This window comes from Lepisosteus oculatus, chromosome 26 (assembly GCF_040954835.1).
Source record: "Lepisosteus oculatus isolate fLepOcu1 chromosome 26, fLepOcu1.hap2, whole genome shotgun sequence".
Classification (NCBI taxonomy): domain Eukaryota; kingdom Metazoa; phylum Chordata; class Actinopteri; order Semionotiformes; family Lepisosteidae; genus Lepisosteus; species Lepisosteus oculatus.
Window position 1 is genome coordinate 5,256,988 of NC_090721.1, and position 22,152 is coordinate 5,279,139.

The 22,152-nt window shown below is 37.7% G+C and overlaps 1 protein-coding gene across 12 annotated transcripts in view; it reads left to right on the forward strand.

Annotated features, from left to right (window-relative positions):
* The window catches only part of auts2a (activator of transcription and developmental regulator AUTS2 a), a 319,096-nt gene that overhangs the window by 46,576 nt on the left and 250,368 nt on the right, over positions 1–22,152 (forward strand). For all 12 annotated transcript variants that reach the window (XM_069184560.1, XM_069184558.1, XM_069184559.1 and 9 more), the window contains one exon: positions 20,011–20,211. In XM_069184560.1, the coding sequence (XP_069040661.1) occupies positions 20,011–20,211 (201 nt within the window). The remainder of the gene's footprint in view (positions 1–20,010; positions 20,212–22,152) is intronic.

The following is a 22,152-nucleotide window of genomic DNA, read 5'->3' on the forward strand; positions in this document are numbered from 1 at the left end:
GATACAAGTGTTTGTACCTCAATTATATGAGGTATCATTTGCATAGATTTTTATTTTATCTGTATGGAGAAAAATTACAACTGTATTGCCCACGCAGTAGTGTAGGTGAGAGAAGATATTGATGTTGTAGGCAAAACACATGGAGAAAGTTCATTCCTCCAGCCCAGTATAAAATAGAAATGGATCTGTCACACAAATAGTTTTGTAGAAGCGTTTCAAGAACAGGACTGCACTTTACTATCTGGCAGGATGGAGTGGAGGAATAATAATAATTCCTAACACTTACAGTATATAGCGCTTTTCTGGAAATCCACTCAAAGCTCTTTACAGGAAATGGGGATCCCCTCCACCAGCACCAGTGTGCAGCCCCACCTGGATGATGCACCAGTACGCTCCCCACAAACCAGCTCTCAGTGGGGAGGAGAGCAGAGTGATGAAGCCAGTTCATAGATGGGGATTATTAGGAGGCCATGATTGGTAAAGGCCAGGGGGAAATTTGGCCAGGGAACCAGAGTTAACACCCCTAGTCTTTTTGAAAAATACCCTGGGATTTTGAAAAATACCCTGGGATTTTTAACGACCATAGAGGGTCAGGACCTCAGTTTTACATCTCATCCAAAGGACGGCACCTTTTTACAGTATCGTGTCCCTGTCACTATGCTGGGGGCATTTATACTCACAGGGTGAGCGCCCCTTACTGGTCTCACTAACACCACTTCCAGCAGAAACCTCAGTTTTTTCCTGGAAGTCTCCTATCCAGATACTGACCAGGCTCACACCTGCTTAGGTACAGAGGGCTGGCAGTTGTGAGTTGCAGGGTGATGTAGCTGCTGGCTCTTAGCAGACAAGATGTCTGTCAAGAGAGCCTGTGAAGATTGGCATTCGAAAAGGAGCTTGTGTGCCGCAGGGGAGAGCAGGGACTGCCAGCAGTGACAACTGAAGGCAAGCCTCTGTAGGAGAGCCCTGCAAAAGATATCACAGTCCACCACCCCTCCAGAAAAGAAGTGACATGTTCCTTAATGTCTGCAGCTTAAACCTCTCTATCTCCCGGTATAAAAAGAGGTCTGCCTTGATTTTTTTGTTTGGGCTGTAATTTCAGGGAAGGTCAGTATACAGATGTGTGCGTGTGTAAACTCTGTTGAAATGCACAATCTTGGAGATCTTTCAGAAAATAACGTTTGGTCCATTTAAAATAAATAATTTTTAAATACACAGCATTACAGTGTCCAAATGTGCTTGTTTTGGCCTCAGAAAGAAAAATGAAGGGATAAAAATGTGGTAAAAACATAGACCCTTTTAAAAACGTTTTGAAAACATAGGGCCTGTTTTTAAAAAACAGACTAGGAACGGAGTGAAAAATGTGTTAAGAACCTTTACAGTGCAGGCTCTTTGCATGTTGTGTGCTGCAATAGTTTCCCAGCCTTCTGTTTAAGTTTTGGAATTTATGTTTTACCAAAAAAGAAAGGGGTTACTGACTGCTCCTAGGATTTAATACATCCTAACAAACTAATCCTGAGTTAATATTGATTAAAAACACTTGGCTTCCTGTGGCTTCATTTTCCTTAAGTGTAGTATTTAGGATCACCACAAAATAGTAATATTTTCAAAATCACTGTTAAGCAGCAGGGTAGAACTTCTCGGTCTGCGGTCTTGTGGTCTGTACTTTTTCTGGTATGGTCTTGATTTAAAAAGAAGGCAATCGGCATTTGCTTATTCTTGAGCCTGGCTGATATATTAAACTTTGTTTGTCGTCCGTAATGATGAGCCCTTTTGTGTTATTGGCACACCCCCTTCCTATGATGTTGGTTTAGCTGATTGGTACTGTAGATGCTCAAGGCTGCTCCGGAGGTGCAGAGAACTACAGGGAGAACCTGAGGCTCCTTGTCTCCTTTCGCTGCTAGATGATGATAATTTCCTTCAGGCAGAGCTAGGAAAATCTGCCTGACTGCGTGCCTCTCACAGATCTTGTAAAGAATATGTGTTATATTTAAAACCTTAGGCATCTAAGGCCTAAGGAACTGCCTTAAGTGCTGTGCAAAGTTTGTTTTCCTTCTTCTATTCTTCCTGTCAGCAGCACGATCAATACTAGACTGACTGTGCCGCAGACAGCAGGTGATCCCAGTTGCATGAAGCCAGGTTCTCATTTAGGATTTCTGGAGTTTTTCTTGGCACATGCTCAGCTGATGTCAGAGGACGTCTGTCAAAATAATTTATTTGCCTGATCAACAGCACTGAGTGGGGTATTTGCCTTATAATAAGGAATGAGAAGAGTGGGTAAGGCTTAATGATATTTTCCTCATCTGTAATGTTTAATTAGGAGTTATAATTGAAAAGGAACTCATTTAACTGATTCAGAATTACAGTACTTGTTGTCTAAGATCATTGATTCCTGTATTACACAGATGGTTCAATCTGTCAGGATTCATCATTGCCAGTTCTGTTAGTCATTTCTAGGAGTTAAAGTAATTCTTCCCGTTATCCGTGCCTTTTAAGGTTTCATAATTGAAAAGTTTTAGTCCTTTGATTGTACTTGTTGATTTCAGGTAATTTCACATGCATTATCTGTCTATAATTCACTTGACACATCAGTATATGTGCTGTACAGCACATGTGAGTGTCTAAATTAATTACTGGTTTAATCACTGCTGTAGAGGGGCTGTTAGACATGTGCATAAAACATTACAAGTTGGAAAGCATTCAGCCCTTTTTACAATAATTTTACTGGGCATTTAATCTTTGCACAAAAAGATTTAGTAATTCTTCTAGATTTGGTATGTGCCAATGTAGTCTGTCTCCGTGGTAGTTTCATTTGGAACTGGAATGCAGAGGTGTCTAGTACAGATATTCTACTTGAATACATGCCAGAACATTGAAGCATTTTACAAAGGTTAGCATAAACCTGCAGCACCAGTAATGCCTTCATTTTTCAGATGTGAACTAATTAATTTGTTAGAGTTGCATGTTTTTGATTGGGTTTATAATTATAATTAGGCATCTAAGAAATTACAGTGTCATTTACTTGGGTTTTTGTGTGTCATTTACTTGGGTTAGATAAGCCTTTTCTTAAAGCTAATACCTTTAATTTGTTCATCATTTTATGCGACTGTACCTACAGATGTTAGGTACTGTATGTCTTATATCCTTTATGATTATTGTTCTGCAATTTTAGCTTGTCCAATGTACAGGTATTGTAAAACTGTAAGAATACTGCCATTAAAACTGAAGACGAAGCATATAAATAATTTATACCTCTTGCATTAGGTTTCAGACATTTTTCATTGTCTCCCATGTATGCTTCCTATTTTTCTTTTAGACATTGGCATGGGAAACAGGTGACTTAAAAAAATGGGGCGAGACGCAGAGGAGCATAATGGAACAGCTTGTTAATTAAAGTTCAAAACAGTTGACCTTAACAGGGCTCGTAGTACTTATTGAACTGACATTGTATAATGTTTCATTTGGAAATGCATGGAGATAAAGGGCAAAGTGAGACATGTCCTAGAAGACTAACCTTTAAGGATCTTAGAGCATGTATGATTTATTAAAGGCCATGTTCTGCAATATATGGCATTTCTGTCTGATTCCGACTCCGGATCAAACTGTTCCAATACATTTAGGCAAGGGATCATGGCCCTTTCCAGCAAGCTGACCCTCCACAATCCCATGCTAACAGAAATGGAGTTTCTGCTCCTTATTCGTAACCCTCCACTTACAGTCTGCTTCCCCGTTCTCGGCTACATTCAGCGTGTCCTAATAATGGTGAACGCACTTGCTCCGCCAACCACTGTTCTGGGCTTTTTTCTATGCCATCCTACCAAATTAAGAGAGGGTGAGCTGGTGTTAAGAATTTTTAAGTCTGTCTTTTCAGCACATAATTATGCTTTTGAGGTTTTCTAATGATACCCCTTGTCTGTTCTGAAAATAATGCTAATTATAGTCAATTTAAGCTAATGGCATCCAGAAGGGGGTATCATTCTCATAGTTTATGAATGCAGAGTAATAGAATTTTACTTGCTTTCCTTGGTGAAAGCTAGCAATTTGCACGTTTAGGTTAGGTTTGTATTTTGGTAGACAACCGCTGTTTATAGATGTTCTTAAAGATTGAATTAATTGAATTAATTGAACTTTCCGTTAAGACGTAAATCACTTAATGATGCCTTCCGCCTCTGCATTCCTGGTTTCTTCTTGTGGCCAGGCTGGGAAGAACTTTTGAGATCAATGAATGGCAGTACGGGTTCTTGCGGTACAGATCCAGGGCAAAATCCAGCAGACAAAAATGCACCTGCATTTGACTTGTATACAATTTCCTGCAGGTGCTCGGAGAGTCTTGTGTCCATCTAGAGATATACTGTCCACTGTATGTAAATACATGAAATAGCATATCATGTATCCACTCCTTTAGTACATTACAACTTGCATTAATTGTTTTTAAGTGAAGCACACACCCAGCCAGTCTTAACCCATGCCTCGCAGGTCTTGTTCTCTTATTTCTGGGAAGCAATCGACAGACTGTCCCTTACTGACATGATTTGTTTACTTTCTGTACTGGGACGACAAGGCACCATATGATATTGTAGTGTGTAACGTTACGGTATATATAGACATGCTGTGAAATTTGTTAATGTACTTTAACTTTCTTTTTAACTTTATGTAACAGCCCCACAGCTTATTCTGTGTATTTGGGTGACTGGAATAAAAGCAGAGAGGAAAAAAAAACTGTTTTTTAAAAGTTATATTAAATGTAGCAAAGTTGTAACTTAGTTACAAAATACATACAGTAGTTCATAGAATTATTTCTAAAAAATGCATATATTTCTTACAGTACATATTTCCAAAATTTATCAAATATATATATTACACAGATCATAAATATAAAAGAAGAGAGAGAAGTCCTGTGAGCAGGAGCTCATGTTGCTGAGTCAAGTATCATGTTACTGTTTTGTGCCTTCATTTAGCTTAAACACAAGCACCTTCTCCAGTTGTTTAAACATTACTGGCAGATCATTAAACAGCATGCTCCACACTCCTTCCTGCTCTCCACTCCACTTGCTCCCAGGATGGTCATTCCCTCCTGTGAAACAAAGTAGTGTACGAAGACAACAGCTGCTTAATTAGCTATAAGTCAATTAAGAAATCAAGAACAAGCAGCTGAAAAGAGCAGATAAACTAAGAAGTGACCACTAACTGGCAGTGGCAATGATTAAGATGTGTAAAATAGACAGAAATGTTAAAATGGTTCAGACTGTTAGCTGGATTAACTGACCAGATAATAGGTTAGTTCCTATTTGGTTCACAGTGTGCTGCTAAGAGTGCAAATAGCGAATTAACCTCAAGGCCTTCTCTGGATCTTTATATATTCACCCAGGATGGGGCAAAGACTTGGGCCAGTCTAGCTTTGGAAGGCTGGGAGTTTTATTGGAGTGGGAGTGAAGATGCAGTTAGGTGGCGATAAGGTATTATACAAAGGTATTTTCTTTTGTACCTCTGTCCTGTGAATTAAGAGAGTGCTGCTGCAGGGAGATCAGATTAGTGAACTCTACTGTATGTGTGTGGGGCATTAGTAACACAGAGTGATGTGCCGCCCTTGGCGAGAGCTTTAATAGCCAGTGCTGGAAAAATTTGCATTTAAAGTAGGATTTTGATTAAATGCTAAATGGCGTCTTAATTTTGATCATTCTCCGTACTTCTAGGCAGAGTTCCAGATAATGCGAGAGGCCAGTCTGCCGGGTGATTGGCAAAGCTCTTCGCCGGCTTAAGCAAATTCTCACCTTTCATAACTGTAAACAATTTGTCATTCAGCTTTGCGGGGAGACAAAAACATCTGCGTTGCAGTGGCTTCCGATTATAAAGCTTCAGTTTGCTTCATCGGTTTTTAATTAACTCTCAATTGCTTGGCTTTATCCAGCTTGTCATTCATTGTGACTGACAGCTAATATAGTATAGCCTTGTTTTTTTGAGGGCTGGACTTATCTCTAACCTCAGTCTCAGTACAAGGCTGGTGATGCCTCTCATTGCACTATCAGTTCAAGGATTGCACTCGACATAAGTCCTTCGTCTTTGTTGCCATTTAATCCCCTCTTACTTCTTTATACAGTACCTTTTTTGTCTTTGCTGCCTTATTGACCTTAAATGATGACCAATTCACTGCTTTAGACTGAGCCTGTGTTTATATTGGAATGTATTACATTTGTACTATTCATAGTCATGGAAAGTGATTGTAGTGGTAATGTCGTAATGATATCAAGTATTGTACAAGTACAACTGAGGTAACAAGTAAACACTGCCATCCCTTATTTTTCTGCCTTTGAAGGGCTGAAAGGTTCAGAGTGTGTGGTGATGAGAGACACTCAGCTTCACCTACTTGTATCTGGGAAAGACGCTTTCAGTCCAATTTTAGTTCAGGAAAAAATGAAAGAAAAGAAATAACCATTCCCCAACAGAAGGTGCCAATTAGTGATTTGTGGATCACTCTGCTGTATGCTGGCATTCTTGTAGCTGTGATATGCAATAATTGATGTGGACTCAGGAGAGCGGATCTTTAAAATGTCTGTTTAATTGGTAAACTTGACGAGAACACATTTTGACATCCGAAAGGTTAAGCCTTGCCATTTTAGCATTTTGGGTCATTATTCCGTAACATGAGAGACCCGAATAGCTGTTTTTAATGACGTGTTGTTTTCTGTTTTCACCCAATGGGTGGATAAGACTTTAAAAAATATAAGACAGAAGCTTATTGCTCTTCAGATGAAAGTTTGGCTGTATCATCCTATTTAGGGTTGGGGCTTTTGAAAAAAGTGTGTTAATGTAACTGAAACACACGTGTCGCAGGTCGCAGGTACTTAAAAAAAAAACCTGTTATAAGGAAAAGGCTTGGGAAGAGTTTAATTAGTCAAACCACATCCCTTATATAAATCAATTATGCTCCAGCAGAAGAATTTGCAACGATTAGTGCTTTTTAAAAACTCAAGAGTTGTATCTCAATTCATGTTTTTTTTTTCTCTTCTATGGTCTGATGCTTCTTGAGGAAGTTCTTACTTGCTTAATTGGAAGTCAGTAAATGGGTAATCAAGGGCATAATAACATCGTGGTGCTCTTGGGGGTGGGGGGGTTCAGTTCACTCCATGGGTGATTTCTGCCATTTCTATACACAGGTTTTTCTTTCAATGGGAAGCAATCAGTGGTGGGTGCCTGCGCACAACGACCTTGCAAAAATCGAGCCTTCATTACGTCTGACAAAAAGACATCAGTGATACATAGGCAGGGGTAAATAGACTCTTTTAAAAAAAATGCAATCAGCCTGTACTAGCAATAATCAGGTTATTCCTTGTAAATGTTTTTGGAGAAGCTGAATCAGAATTGTACTGTAGCTGGAAATGTGCAGCCATACAAAATATATGTACCTTCATTTTCCTTCCAAGTCTTTCCAAGTTCATTGTCACGGTGGCTTCATTTATAGTGCACCTTGTGTAATTAGATGGCGGATTCTTTTAGGCTTTGTTGGAATTAGGACCTCAGATGTAAATGTACAAGTATTTTGAAAAAAATCTGATGTAAACTCAGTTTTCAGTCCCTATTCTCAACAACAGGGGTCTCAATTAACTGCAAGTAAAATGCTAAACGTCAGTCTGTACCCAAGAGTACTAAAAATGTTCTTAATAGCCTCTTTTATGATTTCTCTTTTGATGACATGAAATGAAAGGCTTGTGAATTCCCTGTTAGATACTGCTATAAATCTTCCTCTTTTCAGTTTTCAGCTCTTGATATATGGCTTTAAATTCCAATGCACAATTTTACGCTGCTTAAAAGACACTCGTATTTTTAGAAGCTACAGAAATCCATTTTTTTTTACAAAAAATGTCATTTTACTCTATTAATGTGCTGACATAACATAGAATATTTTCTGATGAGGGGTGATTTAAGCTATCAGCTCATCTTCGGGGGATCTTGACACCAGCACACAGGTACAGAAAGTTCGTATTTCTGCTCTTCAAATCTCCCTAGGTTTAACTTTGACAGAGTTTTATCTGCCCACCATCATTTAAACAGGCATTTTTGAAAATGCATACTGAATAGAATAATAAATAATGCAAGACTGTATTTTTTACAGGTGGTCCACCTAACATTTCTACTCGCCTGTCTGTGAAGCAAGAACCTTTGGTAGAAATGAACTTGGCGGAGTCTTCTACTTTAAAGTGATGTGATGTTTGTGCACTTTGTAGAATGATATATTCTGTAAAAAAGTTTTGCAGTATGCTTTTTTTACACTCCATGTAGTTCTGAGTTCATCAGACGTCTTTCCCGCTTATTAGAAATGACATAAATGGTGTACAGCTCAGCGCAGCTTTTTATTGTGATTTCAACTGGCAGGGCTCTTCCTAGGCTTGTAAAACTCTCAAAGATGTGTTACTATGCCGAACACGCCAAGGACTTCACAAACTTGTGCTGCTAAACCTCAAAACATCTGAGATCACATGAAGAATAATGCTGGGATTTATATATGTTTGTATACTGTAACTGATGGGTCTTCTTCTACCTGTTAGCTCATTTTCACAAATGTTTCCATCAGGAGTCTTTACATCATTGTGTTTCACAGTAAAGCTGTTGCTATGGATGAAGTAGTAAGAAGCAATAGGTTTACGATTTTATTTTATTTTTTTGGGTTGCATTGAGTTGCCTTGTCAGAATGTGAAATATTTGTTATAAACTATGGGAGGTAGTATGTCTTAAAGACTTTTACAGAAATGACAGTAACTCATAATAACTTTTGTGTAAATGTCTGTAATGAAATTTTATTAAATGGTGTTTAAAACATTTTGAGCACTTGAAACGATTCTGATCAGATTCACTTTCTAAATGTGAGATAAATTCAGGTATGATGTACATGCAGTGATGTAGAGCTGTTTTTCTTTGTATAATGTTTTGTTACTTCTACGCAAAAGGGTGTGTTGACTAGAGTTTAGAATTTCAATGTAATCCTACAATTATAGCCAATGTTTACTATCATAGTCATCAGTCATATTTCATCAGTCATATTTACTGATTTCTGCAACAGCCAGAAAAGCATCTGGGTTTTCAAACAGGATTAATTAATTTCTCACAATAACTTTTCCTTAGTAAAATATTTATGTTGACAAACCTTATATATACTACAATATTGTACTACTTTCTAGGATGAAATCCTTATTTTATTTCATCCAGTTAGAAATGCAAAAGCCCTTCCACCTGCAGTGAAGACAAACACAAAATAATCCTTAAATGAATGTATTTATGTGTTTTTTTAGGAAGTGTGGTATGATGGCACTCTAAGTTCAAGCAATAATGTTTATTTGCTTCTTTCATACATGATATTTTCTCACCTTGCTTCTAATTAGCACTGAGGGCAGATTGGAGGTTCACATTTCAGTGTTAGCTTTAAGGCCTTAGTGTCTATAAATAGGGTTTGTGACTTTCAGCCCAGAGGGAGGGTTATACTGTAGCAAGAGCCTATTGAACAGCTGTCTTTCAGCCATTTTTTATAATGATGAATTTCAGACATGTAAATGAATTCGCATCAGAGATCAAAGCCAAGAAACAAATACTTTAGATAAGGCTCGTGAAATACAAATTGTCTCAGCTCATCATTCATTTCTAACTCTTCAGTGTAATCAATGCTTTAATCATTTCTCATCAATCTGTCACATCCCAAGTCAGAGAAAAATGGAAAGTGAAAAAAGTCAACCGAATTTCATACCCAGTCCTTTTTGAAGAACTGTAATTAAGCCTGACAGCATCCTGTTCACTGTTTTTATTTGTATTCTTGTAATCTCAAATGAGACACACAGAGGTACATGAACTTGTCATCTCAGTCACGTTTCACAACGAGAGTTTGGGAGTACTCCAAAGGGAGTTTTGGACCTGTGGCATTGCATTGTAGCCATCAGAAAATGTTACTACAGTACTTGCAAAAATATCTCCTTAGCTCACTTATAAGCAACACCCCGAAAAGCATCCTTTCCTCTGTTTTAACAACTGTGAAAAAACAGTAGACAACTGCAAACCGACATATGAATAAGCATATATATATTTTTAATATCCGGTGTTAAAACTTTTATACAGAAGTACGGAACAAAGAGTGGCAGTCAAGCCACAGGCTGTTCAGTAAAAGAAGGTCTTAAATTAGTTATATGCCTGAGAAATGAGTCCATGCTTAGTTCTTAATGACTGTGTGTCCTCTATGAAATGACAAAGTCACTTTAAATGATCTGACTTTGTAAGAAGCAAATAGTTTTGCTTTATTTAACTGAAATTATCTGTAACTTGAAAAACCTCATAGCGGAGAAAAAAGACTAAGTCTTAGTTTTAGTATCTCAAGGGAGGGCATAAACACAAAAGCAGTACTTATTTAAACCAGGGAGAGAAATTGTGGGTTAGATGCCTAGCACAGTGCAAGATTAAAGCCAGGTGACCTGCAGTACTTGGGTATAAATTAAGTAGTTACTGTAGCTTGCTTTGTCTTTCATGACTTTGTTGTTTCCATGTCTTGAAGCATCTTTCTGCAGAGATGGCCACAGAACAGTACAGTACATACCCTTGGCCTTATAGTCGGCTTTGAGTCATCTTCAGATTGTTAATGAAGTATGTGGCCACCAGCTGCAGTTTAATTGGAAGGCATCGATCTGTTTTAAAATGGCATTAAATATTTGCTCTGTATCATTTGCTTTGTAATTAACCACAGTCATGACTTGTTAAAGTTTAATGCACCGTACTATTTTACAAAATTATGGGTATACTTTATATTTTATGTCAAGAAAAAAATATGAAGCAAAAACGCTATGCTCATACTGTACTTCAAAAATGGTAATGTTGGTTTGAGTATACTAGTAGCAACAAGCCTACACATTTCTGCAGTTGTTGTAATGAACCTCTTAAATGTTATAAACAGAGACAGGAGATGGTTGTGTAGAGATAGGAGATACTTGTGTAACTGATGCGATTTCAACCATTGTGTGCAAATGGCTCATTATTATTTTATTGGTTGCTGTTCTGCACACTGTTTCAAACTGTGCTTAATGATTTTATTAGTTGTCCTTATTAATATTTTACAAATACAGTCTACGCAAGAAGCAGTTTAGTTTTATTTTCCCTCTTGGCCATGATGTGGATTTCAGGGTCCTTGTTTTAATTTCTTTTGCAAATTATTAATATGAATGGGCAAAGAAAAACAATTTAGTCACAGTGACTCCAAACCGATTAGCCAATTCAGTAAAAAGCCCAAACCAGCACACACTATGATTGTGGTTTTTTAGATAATTTTCATATCTACTACATTAACTTGCTGCCATTTATTGTTTTTTCTCAAGTATCTCAATTTTTATTCTCCCTTCCAATGCAATATGATTTGCCAGTTTGACCTCTGTTTGCAGTACATCAGTTAATTCATTAATTTTTAATTTAAGTGATAGGTAGCATTTTTCAGGGCAGTCCGAGTAACACTTCTAGGAGTAGAATACATTATTTCATTGCCTTACAGCAGTAACAGGTGTGGTCTTGAAAGTTTCAATTAAAATGTATTTCGTAAGGTTTGGATTTTAAATGTGAACCTAATATACTCACTTCATCACTGTAGTGTAATAATCTGGTCTCTGTACCTTGTTGCTAAGCAACCACGCCTGTTGAACACAAGTGCCTTAGCCATTGAATCCCATAAGAAATGTCATATGTCATTGAGGGGGGAAGGCAAAGGAGCTGAGTAGCACTGATTTTATATCAAGCACGCTTTTAGCAGCTCAACCCAAGATGCATTTAAACAATATATGTTAAACTTGCTCAACTACATTTTGTATTTGGAAAATATCCTTCTTGCCTGAGATAATGGAATTTCAGGTTTCCTGGCTGATAAGGAAGTGATAAATATTTGCGCAAAAAAAAAGAAAAATGCAGAAATGCACTGAATGCTGTATTTATTTGGTTAAGTGTGAAATGGAACTCTATACAGTATGTGCTAACAGAATGAAGTCACTGGAAACAAAGGGACTGAACATGCAGGGGCAGTTCTGGTTAGCAGCAAAGGTTATTAAGGTTTTTAAAGTTAAGAAGAAGGTTGTGAGGGGGATCTCTCTGCTGAAAGGACAAGCTTTGTGAGGCTTTCATATCCTCTACCCTACCAAAAGAGCAAAGAACAATTTCCCCCACCATCCCAGAAAGGCTCTAGTAATTCCTCTCCAGGAATTCACTATGGGAAGTGGCTGACTTTTGATCAGCTACCTGGGGGATTTTGGTCACAGTCAGCCTGGACTTGAAGTAATGTCATCTGGACTAGTGTGCTTAGCCGTTGCTCCTAATGGATGAGTCACTCAGGAGCCTGACATATCCATTTTTATTACTGAACCGCATTATTGAACTAAGATTTATAGTCCGTGGATATCTTCTACCAAAGCATCTTTCAAAACATGATATCAAGTGGTGCAGTGCTAATGACAGATTGTAGGTATCAGGCTAGAGAGGGTGTAGGAAGCACAAGGGTGACTAGTCCTGTGGTAACTAGTGATACTGTGCTGTGGGAGCTGTCCTTAGGTTGAAGCTGTGGTGCCAGCTGCTTGACCAATTAAGATCCTATGGTACTTTTTTTTAAACAGCAATGTGAATACTGGTGTCCCGGCTAAATTTCACTCTGAGCTTGTCCAATCTGGCCTACATAAAACTTTGCTCTTAATTTGATTGGTGAAGTCATTTTTAACCGGCTGTCTCATGGGACTGCACTTCAGTGGTAGATGAAATGGGTCCCCTCCTGTAAGTGAAGCGCTCTGAGATCCTATATAAATGCATGGAATTATTATGTCTGAATCTGATAGAAGTAGAGTATGAGAAGATGCTTGAACTGCAGTCCTGCTTCAGAGTCGTCTTTGATGGTTTCAGAAATGAAACCTTGGCGATAGCGCCATAAAGAACAATGTCGTTTCTGCAGAAGAGAGGCATTGATTTTTCAGTAGAATACTCGGGTCTATTTAAAAGTCCCACATGATACACATAAATAGTGACTTTGGAAAAGAAAGCAAAGGTGACATGTACAGTAATGTAACTTTACCTGCATGGGACGAAGGTTAAGATTTTCCAACTAATATACCGGTTCGTATTATACAGGAAATTTTACAAATGTACATGTAGCTTTACAAAAACTTGTGGTGATAGCAAACTGAATTATGCTCACAGCTTGCTATAAGAATATTCTTTATTTTTCTCTTGTGTTTGGTGTAGACACTCCATTTTATTTTGTGTGCCTAGTTTCTGTTCTGAATATGCCCTGAAAGGATAAACAGGTAGACTATTAAATTTTATAGGAGAAACATGTAACCTTGCCCTTTGTATCAGGTTTTGCAGACTGACACATTAATGGTGACAGAAATAAACAACCTCATTTTCGGTATAAAGTATGAGGGCTTTTTCTTTCCATAGACTAATTAATTACTTTGTCTAGAGGAATGTTGATTTAGATAAACGATTTAGCCTCTTAGTATCACAAAAGCTTTTCTTTGAGAGCCCTCTCTTAGAAGTTTGCCCTTAAGTTACAAATTAATGATAATTATCTGGAGCTTGAGTCCTAACCAGGGTCTTTTGAATAACAAACGTGTCGAATCTTGAAATGAAATGGTTTCCACATTGGCCATCTGCATTGGTACTGAGCAGGCTTCACAATCAATTTACAATCGGAAATGTTGTGAGCATTTCATACTATTATCTAAAACTGAGGGATGGCAGGTTCTTGTCATCTATAAAATAAGAGACAGTAACAAACATGCAAGAGGCGGGAGTTCACACTGTAATTAGACCTGTGAACATAAAGTGTTAGTGAATTGGGAGCAATCTCAAATATTAGAATTTGTACAGCATCAATCTACTGTAATGAGGCCTTACGGCTTCAGACATTTCAGTTTTTAACTTTTCCATTATTTTCAAATTCCTATAAATGGGATGTCAGAATGTATTATTTTTATTCTTTGAGCATTGAATGTGTTTTGCCGCAATATTTTTAGAATTCCAATGGGAACTTTATCATTGATTAAGATTGTAAATTAGATTAGGGGCTCCTCTAATTAAGGAAACCTGACTTCAACAGATGGTTCCTGACTAGCTAACTTTTCCTTCACAGGCAAGACATGTTTTTCAGAATTGCAGTCAAAGGTGGCGTGCAAACTCTTCCCTGCAAGCATCTGAGAAAGGTTAACCCTGCTCTATGAGTGGTTCTGTAAAAGCAAAATTCCTTACAGTTTTCGTCAGGGAACCACATACTGTATACATGCTATAGTTACATTTATGTTTTGCTCTCCTACTCATTTACAGAAGATACAATTAGTAAACCAGATATACATTAGCTGGAGGCTGATAAAACCTTAATTAGTCTGCAGTTGCTTGTACATGTTGCGAAGTATTTGAAAATTTGCCTTAAGAAATATGGATAGTGACATAGGAATGAAAGCTTTTCACTTTCCCTATTTGTTCTAAATATGTTCCATTTGAGTAGCATCCTTTTTTTGATGGGGTCTGCTCTATGCCTCGATAAGATCTACAGTCCACACATCGCTACAGAGTGGGATTACAAAGGGCTGAATGTGCCGCACTTGGGACAAGAGATAAGGGAGGGGAAAAAAAGAAAACAGATGGAATCTCATTTCATTTATCTCTGGTACATATCTCGAATAGTGGTTCTGCTTTGCTCTGGGACAAGAATTATATCACATTAGATTTGCTCTCGAACAGTCGACAGTCACAGTTCAGATATCATCATACAGGAAAGCCTGTGATGTTTTACTTGTTTGTTTCAGCACAGTGCATTTATCTTCTGTGATAAGCCACAAGCTAGAGGAATCCCGGGCTCAGCTTGGGATTCTTGGGTGTGAATTTGACCGTTTGGTCTGATTTGAGCTAAGACAAATAAAACAAGCAAGTTTTTGTTCATTGAGGATTTCCTGGCTGCTGTGGACATTTCAGGCATTTGGAATGTTGTATGCTTTAGGCTTCTTATCTGTTTTGAATGATTGTGTTGTGACATGGTCTGAATTATGGCTCATCAGCAGCAGATATGGGTAAACATTACAGTGAAATAATCCTGTAGAAATTGTGGTTTAACAGGCCTATAGGCAGTATTCATTTCTTTATGGTTGAAAAGGGCTTGAGTTAGTTCAAAGAAGAAAATATTTTTAAGTATGCCAAGTACTTGCAAAACTACCTATTGAGGAGACGAGGAGAAAGTAACATATAGAATCATGTCTCAAAATTGTCATTTAACAATGCTCATTGGAAAGAGGAACCAGTTTGCCTAACTGAGAGCATATTTTGGCTTCAATTTGAAAATCTATATATTTGAGTCATCAAATAGCAATCAGTAAAACGATTCGAGAGCCAGCTGTACGAAATCCCTGCGGTGGAATAAAGTGGAAGGTGTTATCTTCGACTATTAACATAAATTACTTTCAAAAAAGCAACTCCAGCCCATTGACTGATATTCAAGAACCTTGCAACTTCTCCACACTCCACCTCAGGCCATTTTCTGCACTGTGTTCTGCTGACATTTGCATTGTCGGCAAAGAATTTGTACTTATCAGCTCCTTAGTTAAGACTCGAGAGAGTGACGTGGGTGTCTTTGAACCTTGGCAGCAGAGAGCAGGAGCAATATGTTCCTGTCTGCCTTTGACTGTGAGATTTTTGCTTGGGAGATGAAGACACACGGCAAGTCGACGGTATGGAACGAATAGGATTGTGGTTTTTATTCAGCTTTAAAACGCTCAGCCTTCTTACAGTGATTTGGCAGAGCCGATGACAGATGGAATCCAATGCATTTGTGGAAGAGAGATTGCAAGTGGGGTGGGTGGTGAGGAAGTGAATTTAGATTGTTTTTCAGAAAAGTATAAGATGTCTTCACTTAGAAATGATAAAGCTAGATAATGCATCGTATGTTTCAGTCAATTAGATTTTTCAGCTTCAATGTAGTGAGGAAAGCCCCAATTTCTTGCCTTGTCTTTTTATCACAACATAAGATATTTTCTTTATGGAGACTGTTGATTCTGGACTTCAATGTGCTCCTAGCCTTTGAACCTGGGCAACTCTGGGCCAGGAGGGCTGTTCAAGATTTGAATGCGGTTTTATTTTTTATATTGAATATATATACTGTATCTGTATATATTTATGTGCGCATAAAAAAATTCAGATGATAGTGTTTGTAATTTGCATTTAACAAGATTGAAGTAATGCGCTCCATTAATTAAAAATGAATCTTACCCTTGCTGTGCAAAGTTGTTTTTGTAAAATATTTCAGGTTGTCTGTTTAGTAGTCCTTTGATCCATGCTGTTTGCATATACTTTTTTTTTACTTTTAAATCCTGAAAAAGCGTAACATAAAGAGTGGGTGTTTTTCATTAGCTTGTCAAAACATCATAAGTTTATTTGCAAGCCTGGGTGGAGTGGAGGTTAATTATTATAGTTATACATTGGTGGAAAAAAGATTCTGCAGAGCACAACCAAATAGGATTAAAATACAGCTAGTGCATTGTATCTGAAGGATCTTCTTTGAACATTTTCCAACTGTGACCACCGACAAGCAGACATGATTAAATGGATGTAAGCTCTGCTCTGTAAGTATTTCTCTGATTAATTTGTTGCAATGTCCACTTTTTTAGTGTGCGTTAACACCATGTACAGAGACGTACTGTGTTTGCCGTGCTGTTGCAGTCTCCCATATTTATTCGATGGATATGTGGAAAAAGATGGAGTGGTTAGGAGCTTAATATAGACAAAATAAATAAACCAGCCTGTGGTCAGTAGGAGCAAGTCTTACATGCTTCATGTTTTTATGGAAAAGGACAAGGTTCAGGTCAGAGATATCCCACCAGTTTTTACTGGCTCAAATGTGGGAGATGTTAAGAACATTTCTAAATGCAGAATTTATACAATACATATTGGATCTGCACATTGTTTTCAGTTGTCTTGTGTGTTTTAACTGTTTGCAAAGGCTTTTGGTAACCTTATCCTGCTACCTACTGTAGCCTGAGTAAAGTTTGGGTTGATTGGGTGTGTTTTGTACCTTTGCTGTTGTTTCTTTATATTAATGCCAAATGAGAAGAAATCAGGAAATATTTGCATTAATTTGCCTTCAGGGTATTGCCCCGATAAATAGTTATAAACCAATAATGCCTTGTATGTGAGCTGTAAACAAACTTTGGGTTATTTGAGCAACGTTACTATAACTCTGTGGTAGAATATCGCTTTATTTTAGCCATTCAATCTAGTTTTGATTTCCCCTTTAAAGGATACGGTGGGCGTATAGAGGCTGTGAATTGTACATTAATGGCTTTTCTGAAGGTTTTAGATGTATTGTTTTTCAAGTGCCAACCAACAAAATAAGGTCATTTTAAACACACAAAATTCGAGTAAATGAGTTGAAAAAACTTATCAACTGTTGACCTCTGCTCTTCCTAAGAGGAAGAACCTTCAGGAGCATTAGATTTTCAGGCTGCATTGTTTTGAGATAAACAAAATAGAGCTCCTGTCAAGAACTTAAGAAATACTACATTTGCTCCTGCATTAAATGTGGGAAACAAAGTCACTGTGACATTAGGGAACAGATTTCCATTTGCTCATTATTTACCTCTTAAAAAACAAGGACTGTAAAAGGTAACATTAACTGCTGAAACATTCTGCACTGCTGTTACACTCCTCCCAACACTGTTTGTTTTTGAGCATGGGCAATAAACATCCCTGGAACCTCAGTCTTGATAACATCTTTTATTGATTTTATATGCTTCTCGCCTGGTGCCCTGAAAAACAAAAACCTCTGAGCTCTCTGTTCAGAACACTTGGGTGTTTTGTGGGCTCCTCTTTAATCACTTTCTTCTGTCTTGCTCAGGAATTCCCTTATTTAGTTTCCTTGAACAAATCTAGATGCCTTCTGACACATTGTGAGATGCGATTGCTATAGGAATATAGCATTTTTTGTCTTGTTAGGTCAGTGTTTTTTTTGATGTCATTGTTTTTATAAGTCTGACTTTGCTGTTGTCCTAGTTATTCTTATTGCATGTAAAACAGGATTTTCTACTTCTAAGTTGAATGTGTCTCGAGCTGAACTAAAGTGTCTGTTTGGATGGTAGTTTAACTCTGTTCCCTGGGCATCAGTATGAATTGTTGTCAGTGAAAATTAACAAGGGCTGTCGGGGAAAGCTCTGTCATGCACAATCTGCAAAGCCAGACCCATGCTAAAGTTGACAGTCTTGGAAATAGGTCAGAGATACATTGGACTTTAACAATTTCAGCCTACAAATTGAACTTGCAACGCAGTATGAAGAGAAAACAAACAAAACTGTTTATTTAAGCAAATGGAAGGAATAAGCAATACACAGTCTCACAAATAAAAAAAATAACTTAAACTGAACTAGGATACTGCAGGGTTTTTTTGTAGGATAAGATGTAAAATAAAATAGTGATTCATTAATTGGTAGGAACAAGAGATTACAGAGAGAGATGAATTCTGGAACAAAAATCAAAGCAAACTGAAGTATTTAGATATTTTGATTTTTAGATTATAGCTATTGTAGTGAGACTGGCTATAGGTTAGTAGAACAATTATAGAATATTTTTTCCAAGCCAATTCCACCAATGGCACAGCAAACATGAAGTGTCTGGAAATGAAATGTCCATCAAGATTTGTAAATTAGACCACCTCTCAGTAAGTTATCTTTCAGGCTGATTTAAATTATACTTTACCTCAGCATTACTATTGATTTCCAATTGTTTGAATCAATTTTTCCTTTTCTAGTTTGTGTTGAGCAAGGACTCTGTTTCAGTTGCAAGGACTGTACATACACATAAGGAAACGCCAAGTGAGACCTATTTATAAGAAAATGCACAGGCAGAGCAATGGACAGACAAAACAGGTTGCCACTTTAATGCCATGGAAAAAGAAAATCTCCTCAGAAAAACAACTGTGCCATAGAGAGCTGGCCATTCATAGTGTGGGATACATCATTCTGAAGGTGCATATTTGTGGTTTCTGGCATTTAATGATTTAGTGAGTGGAATAAGACAATTTGTCAAAAACTGGGCAGACTAAAGAAAATATAAGAAACCACTTTAATCACTGTCAGTTCTTAGCATAAACAGAGGATCAGACTGCTCTTAACCAAGCCATGATAATTTTACACCAACCTTTGAGATTTTTAATGGTGCTTTTTGTGGTGTGCTTCAATGCATGCATTGTATGAGCTTCCTGTCTTTCAACTGGGGCCATTTTTACAGTAAATTAATTCCATTTGCAGTTGCTCATTTTCTTTTGAGACCCCTTAATGCATGCAACAACATCTAACACCTGGCCTTGAAAGATTATGTCCAACAGGTAGTTACAAAAGATGAAATTTTGAACAGCCTTAATCAGGGTTTCATATACCATCAATTATTTATTAGTCTTAATATTTTTAGTAGGACCTTTGTGAAGAGTACAAACCTATGAACAGTTTTACTGTAAATACGTTTAGTATTATGAATCCAGTATTTTTAGTTCATTCGTACGAGACTCTAAATAATCAGCTCCATGTGCAGAACTTTATTGTGAAAGAGAATCCAGAACTGCTGTCCCTTCTAGGTAAAGTTGTCACAAAGTCAAATTTGATTCATGTTTGTTCTTTCCCTATGAGTTCTTGCCTTTTGTCATTTTATTAATCTGGTGAATTGTCACAAAGAACATTTGAAATCTTATCGTTTGTGCTGTATAACCTGCAAAAAAAAATTGCAAATCTTGTTTGATTATCTGGAGTGTTTCCATAGTGCCCTTTTTATTTTGTACAAAAATAATATTTAACCCTCATAAGTAAGTAGGTAGGTAAAGGGACCACAGGTTTCTTATTACAGAGATTGTACTTTGTCATTACATCACAGTGGAGGTATACGGTACATGGACTCCTTTTAGTAATGTGAGGTGTAAAACTTCACTGTGCTGTAAAAAAAGTACAATATCACCACTAATCTGGAACTGTGTTCCTTCTTGTTCAGAAGGACGTTGCTCTGAAACCTCAGGAGCGCCTGGAGAGACAGCCCAGGACCCTCCACAAGAAGAAACCCAGCGAAGTGCCCCATGAGCTGAGCTATCAGCACCGGAGGACCAGACTGCACGACATCTCGGACCAGGAGAATGACCAGAACCTGGGACAGCGCCAGAACAAGAGGAAGAAGATTCAGAAGAAAAAACGAAAGGTCAGTCTGTGACAAACTTGTCTTCACCTTGAACAAGAGCCTTCGCTTTTTCCAAGCCAATACAACATTGCATTTATTGTAGGAACTTGCATTTTCCTCTCATTTCAAAACGCACTTGCCCTGCTTTCATAGCACCTCAATAACCATCTATGACTTCTTTTATGAGAAGTGTAAAAAACACGTCAAGGGATGTGCTGGTCTTGTCTGGTTAAGCATCAGCTTTTTTTAGAATTGTCATTATTACCATTTAATCCTTCTGGCAGTTAAACATTCTAATTATGACTTGATGTCGCCCTGAGGAAAATGAGAATCACTGTTTTTAACAATTATCCAAAGACAGGAGACAACTTAGGTCGACAGAATAAATGCTTAAATCTTGACTCAAAATGTTTTACAAAATGCTTCATATTCTTCAGGTAAGTAGAATTTTAATTTGGGCTTTGTGTCTGCATTTCACCAAACAGATGCAAATTGAAATCTCAATTAAACTTGAGTTACAGTATTTGCCAATAATTGTTAGACAGTCTTGTTCTTTAGGCTGTGTAAGATTTATTGGGGCTTTAATCCATGTAGTCAATTAATATCATATCAACTTAGCAGACAGTTGCTCTTTTGCTTTATTGCAATTACAGAGCATTAAGACAATAGGTCTGAAGATATAAAGGAAGTAAATTACCTTATCATTAAATTAGATATTCCTAAAGAACAGTGACACAGCCTTTTCAAATTTCCAATGTTGAGAGTCTTTTGATTAATTGTGTCATTATGTGTGATGGATGCAATAATGTATTGCTTGTGCTAATTAGATTAGTTGCTCTGTTGTTATTGCTGGCTGCAGCAATGAGATGTTATGAAAAGGGCTAGGGGATTTTAGCTGTCTCAGCTTGCCTAATGAGTATTAATGGAACATTGACACAGTCATGTAACTCCTGAAGAACTTAACTCTTGTCCCTCTTTGTACTGTATATGGGGAAGATGAAAGGTCATCATCTGTCCCTTTCACTGGTGACAAATCTCTGTTCTTAGAGTTGTGATTTTATGCTACACTGCTTAAGGAACTGGAGATATTTTGTCTGTAATTAAGCACTCTAAATACTTCAGATAGCTTTAAAGGAAGTATTCCATATCTCCCTATCTAAATTCTGTTTCACTGTTCTTTACTCGTTATTAACAGGAGCTACAATACCTCCTGGACTCCTGTAACCACTGGTATAAAAACATACATCTTGTTCTCACTTTCCAGTGCACTTTGTTGCAGTTTCAACTTATTGAATCTTCATTGGAGTACTGGGTTGATGTTGTCAGTGTTTGTCTCATTAGACGCTCTTCTCAGTTGCATGAATCCTGAACCCTCCATTCTAAGTTTTACAGTTTTGTGTAGTACTGTTTATCCTCATCAGAAAATTACTTCATCTGAACAGAAGTCATTTTTTGACACTGCATTTGTAGTCTTGTATATATTTTGACTGACTGTAAAATTTGTATTGCAGTGCATTTTCAAAGCAGTGTACAATAAATGGACATTTTTATTGAGCTTTTCATTATTGGAATGCTTTACGCACAGCGTGCATGCCAAGTGCTTTGTCCCCGTTTGCCGTTTGTCGAAAGCATCCAGCCACGGACTGTGCTGGGCAGAAAAGTCGGTGGACAGATGGTGACACCTGCCAGTCTTGAGGTAGTCTAGCACCTCTAATAGTGAAAGAGCAGGGACGCTGGACCAGGGAGATCCGACAGGAGTCTAGCAGATGGGTTTCATTGTTTCTAGCTGTGTGTGCCCAGCGAGAGCTGACAGCCACAGTGACAAGTGATTTACAAAGTGCTATTTACAGTTTAGGTTTTCAGGATTTTAGCGACATCTGAGTGCTCTTCAGCAGCTGTTTTCATGACTGCCTTTAGAGGAGCTGTTAATTGAAAATGAAGTTGTGGGTGGGCCACTGAATA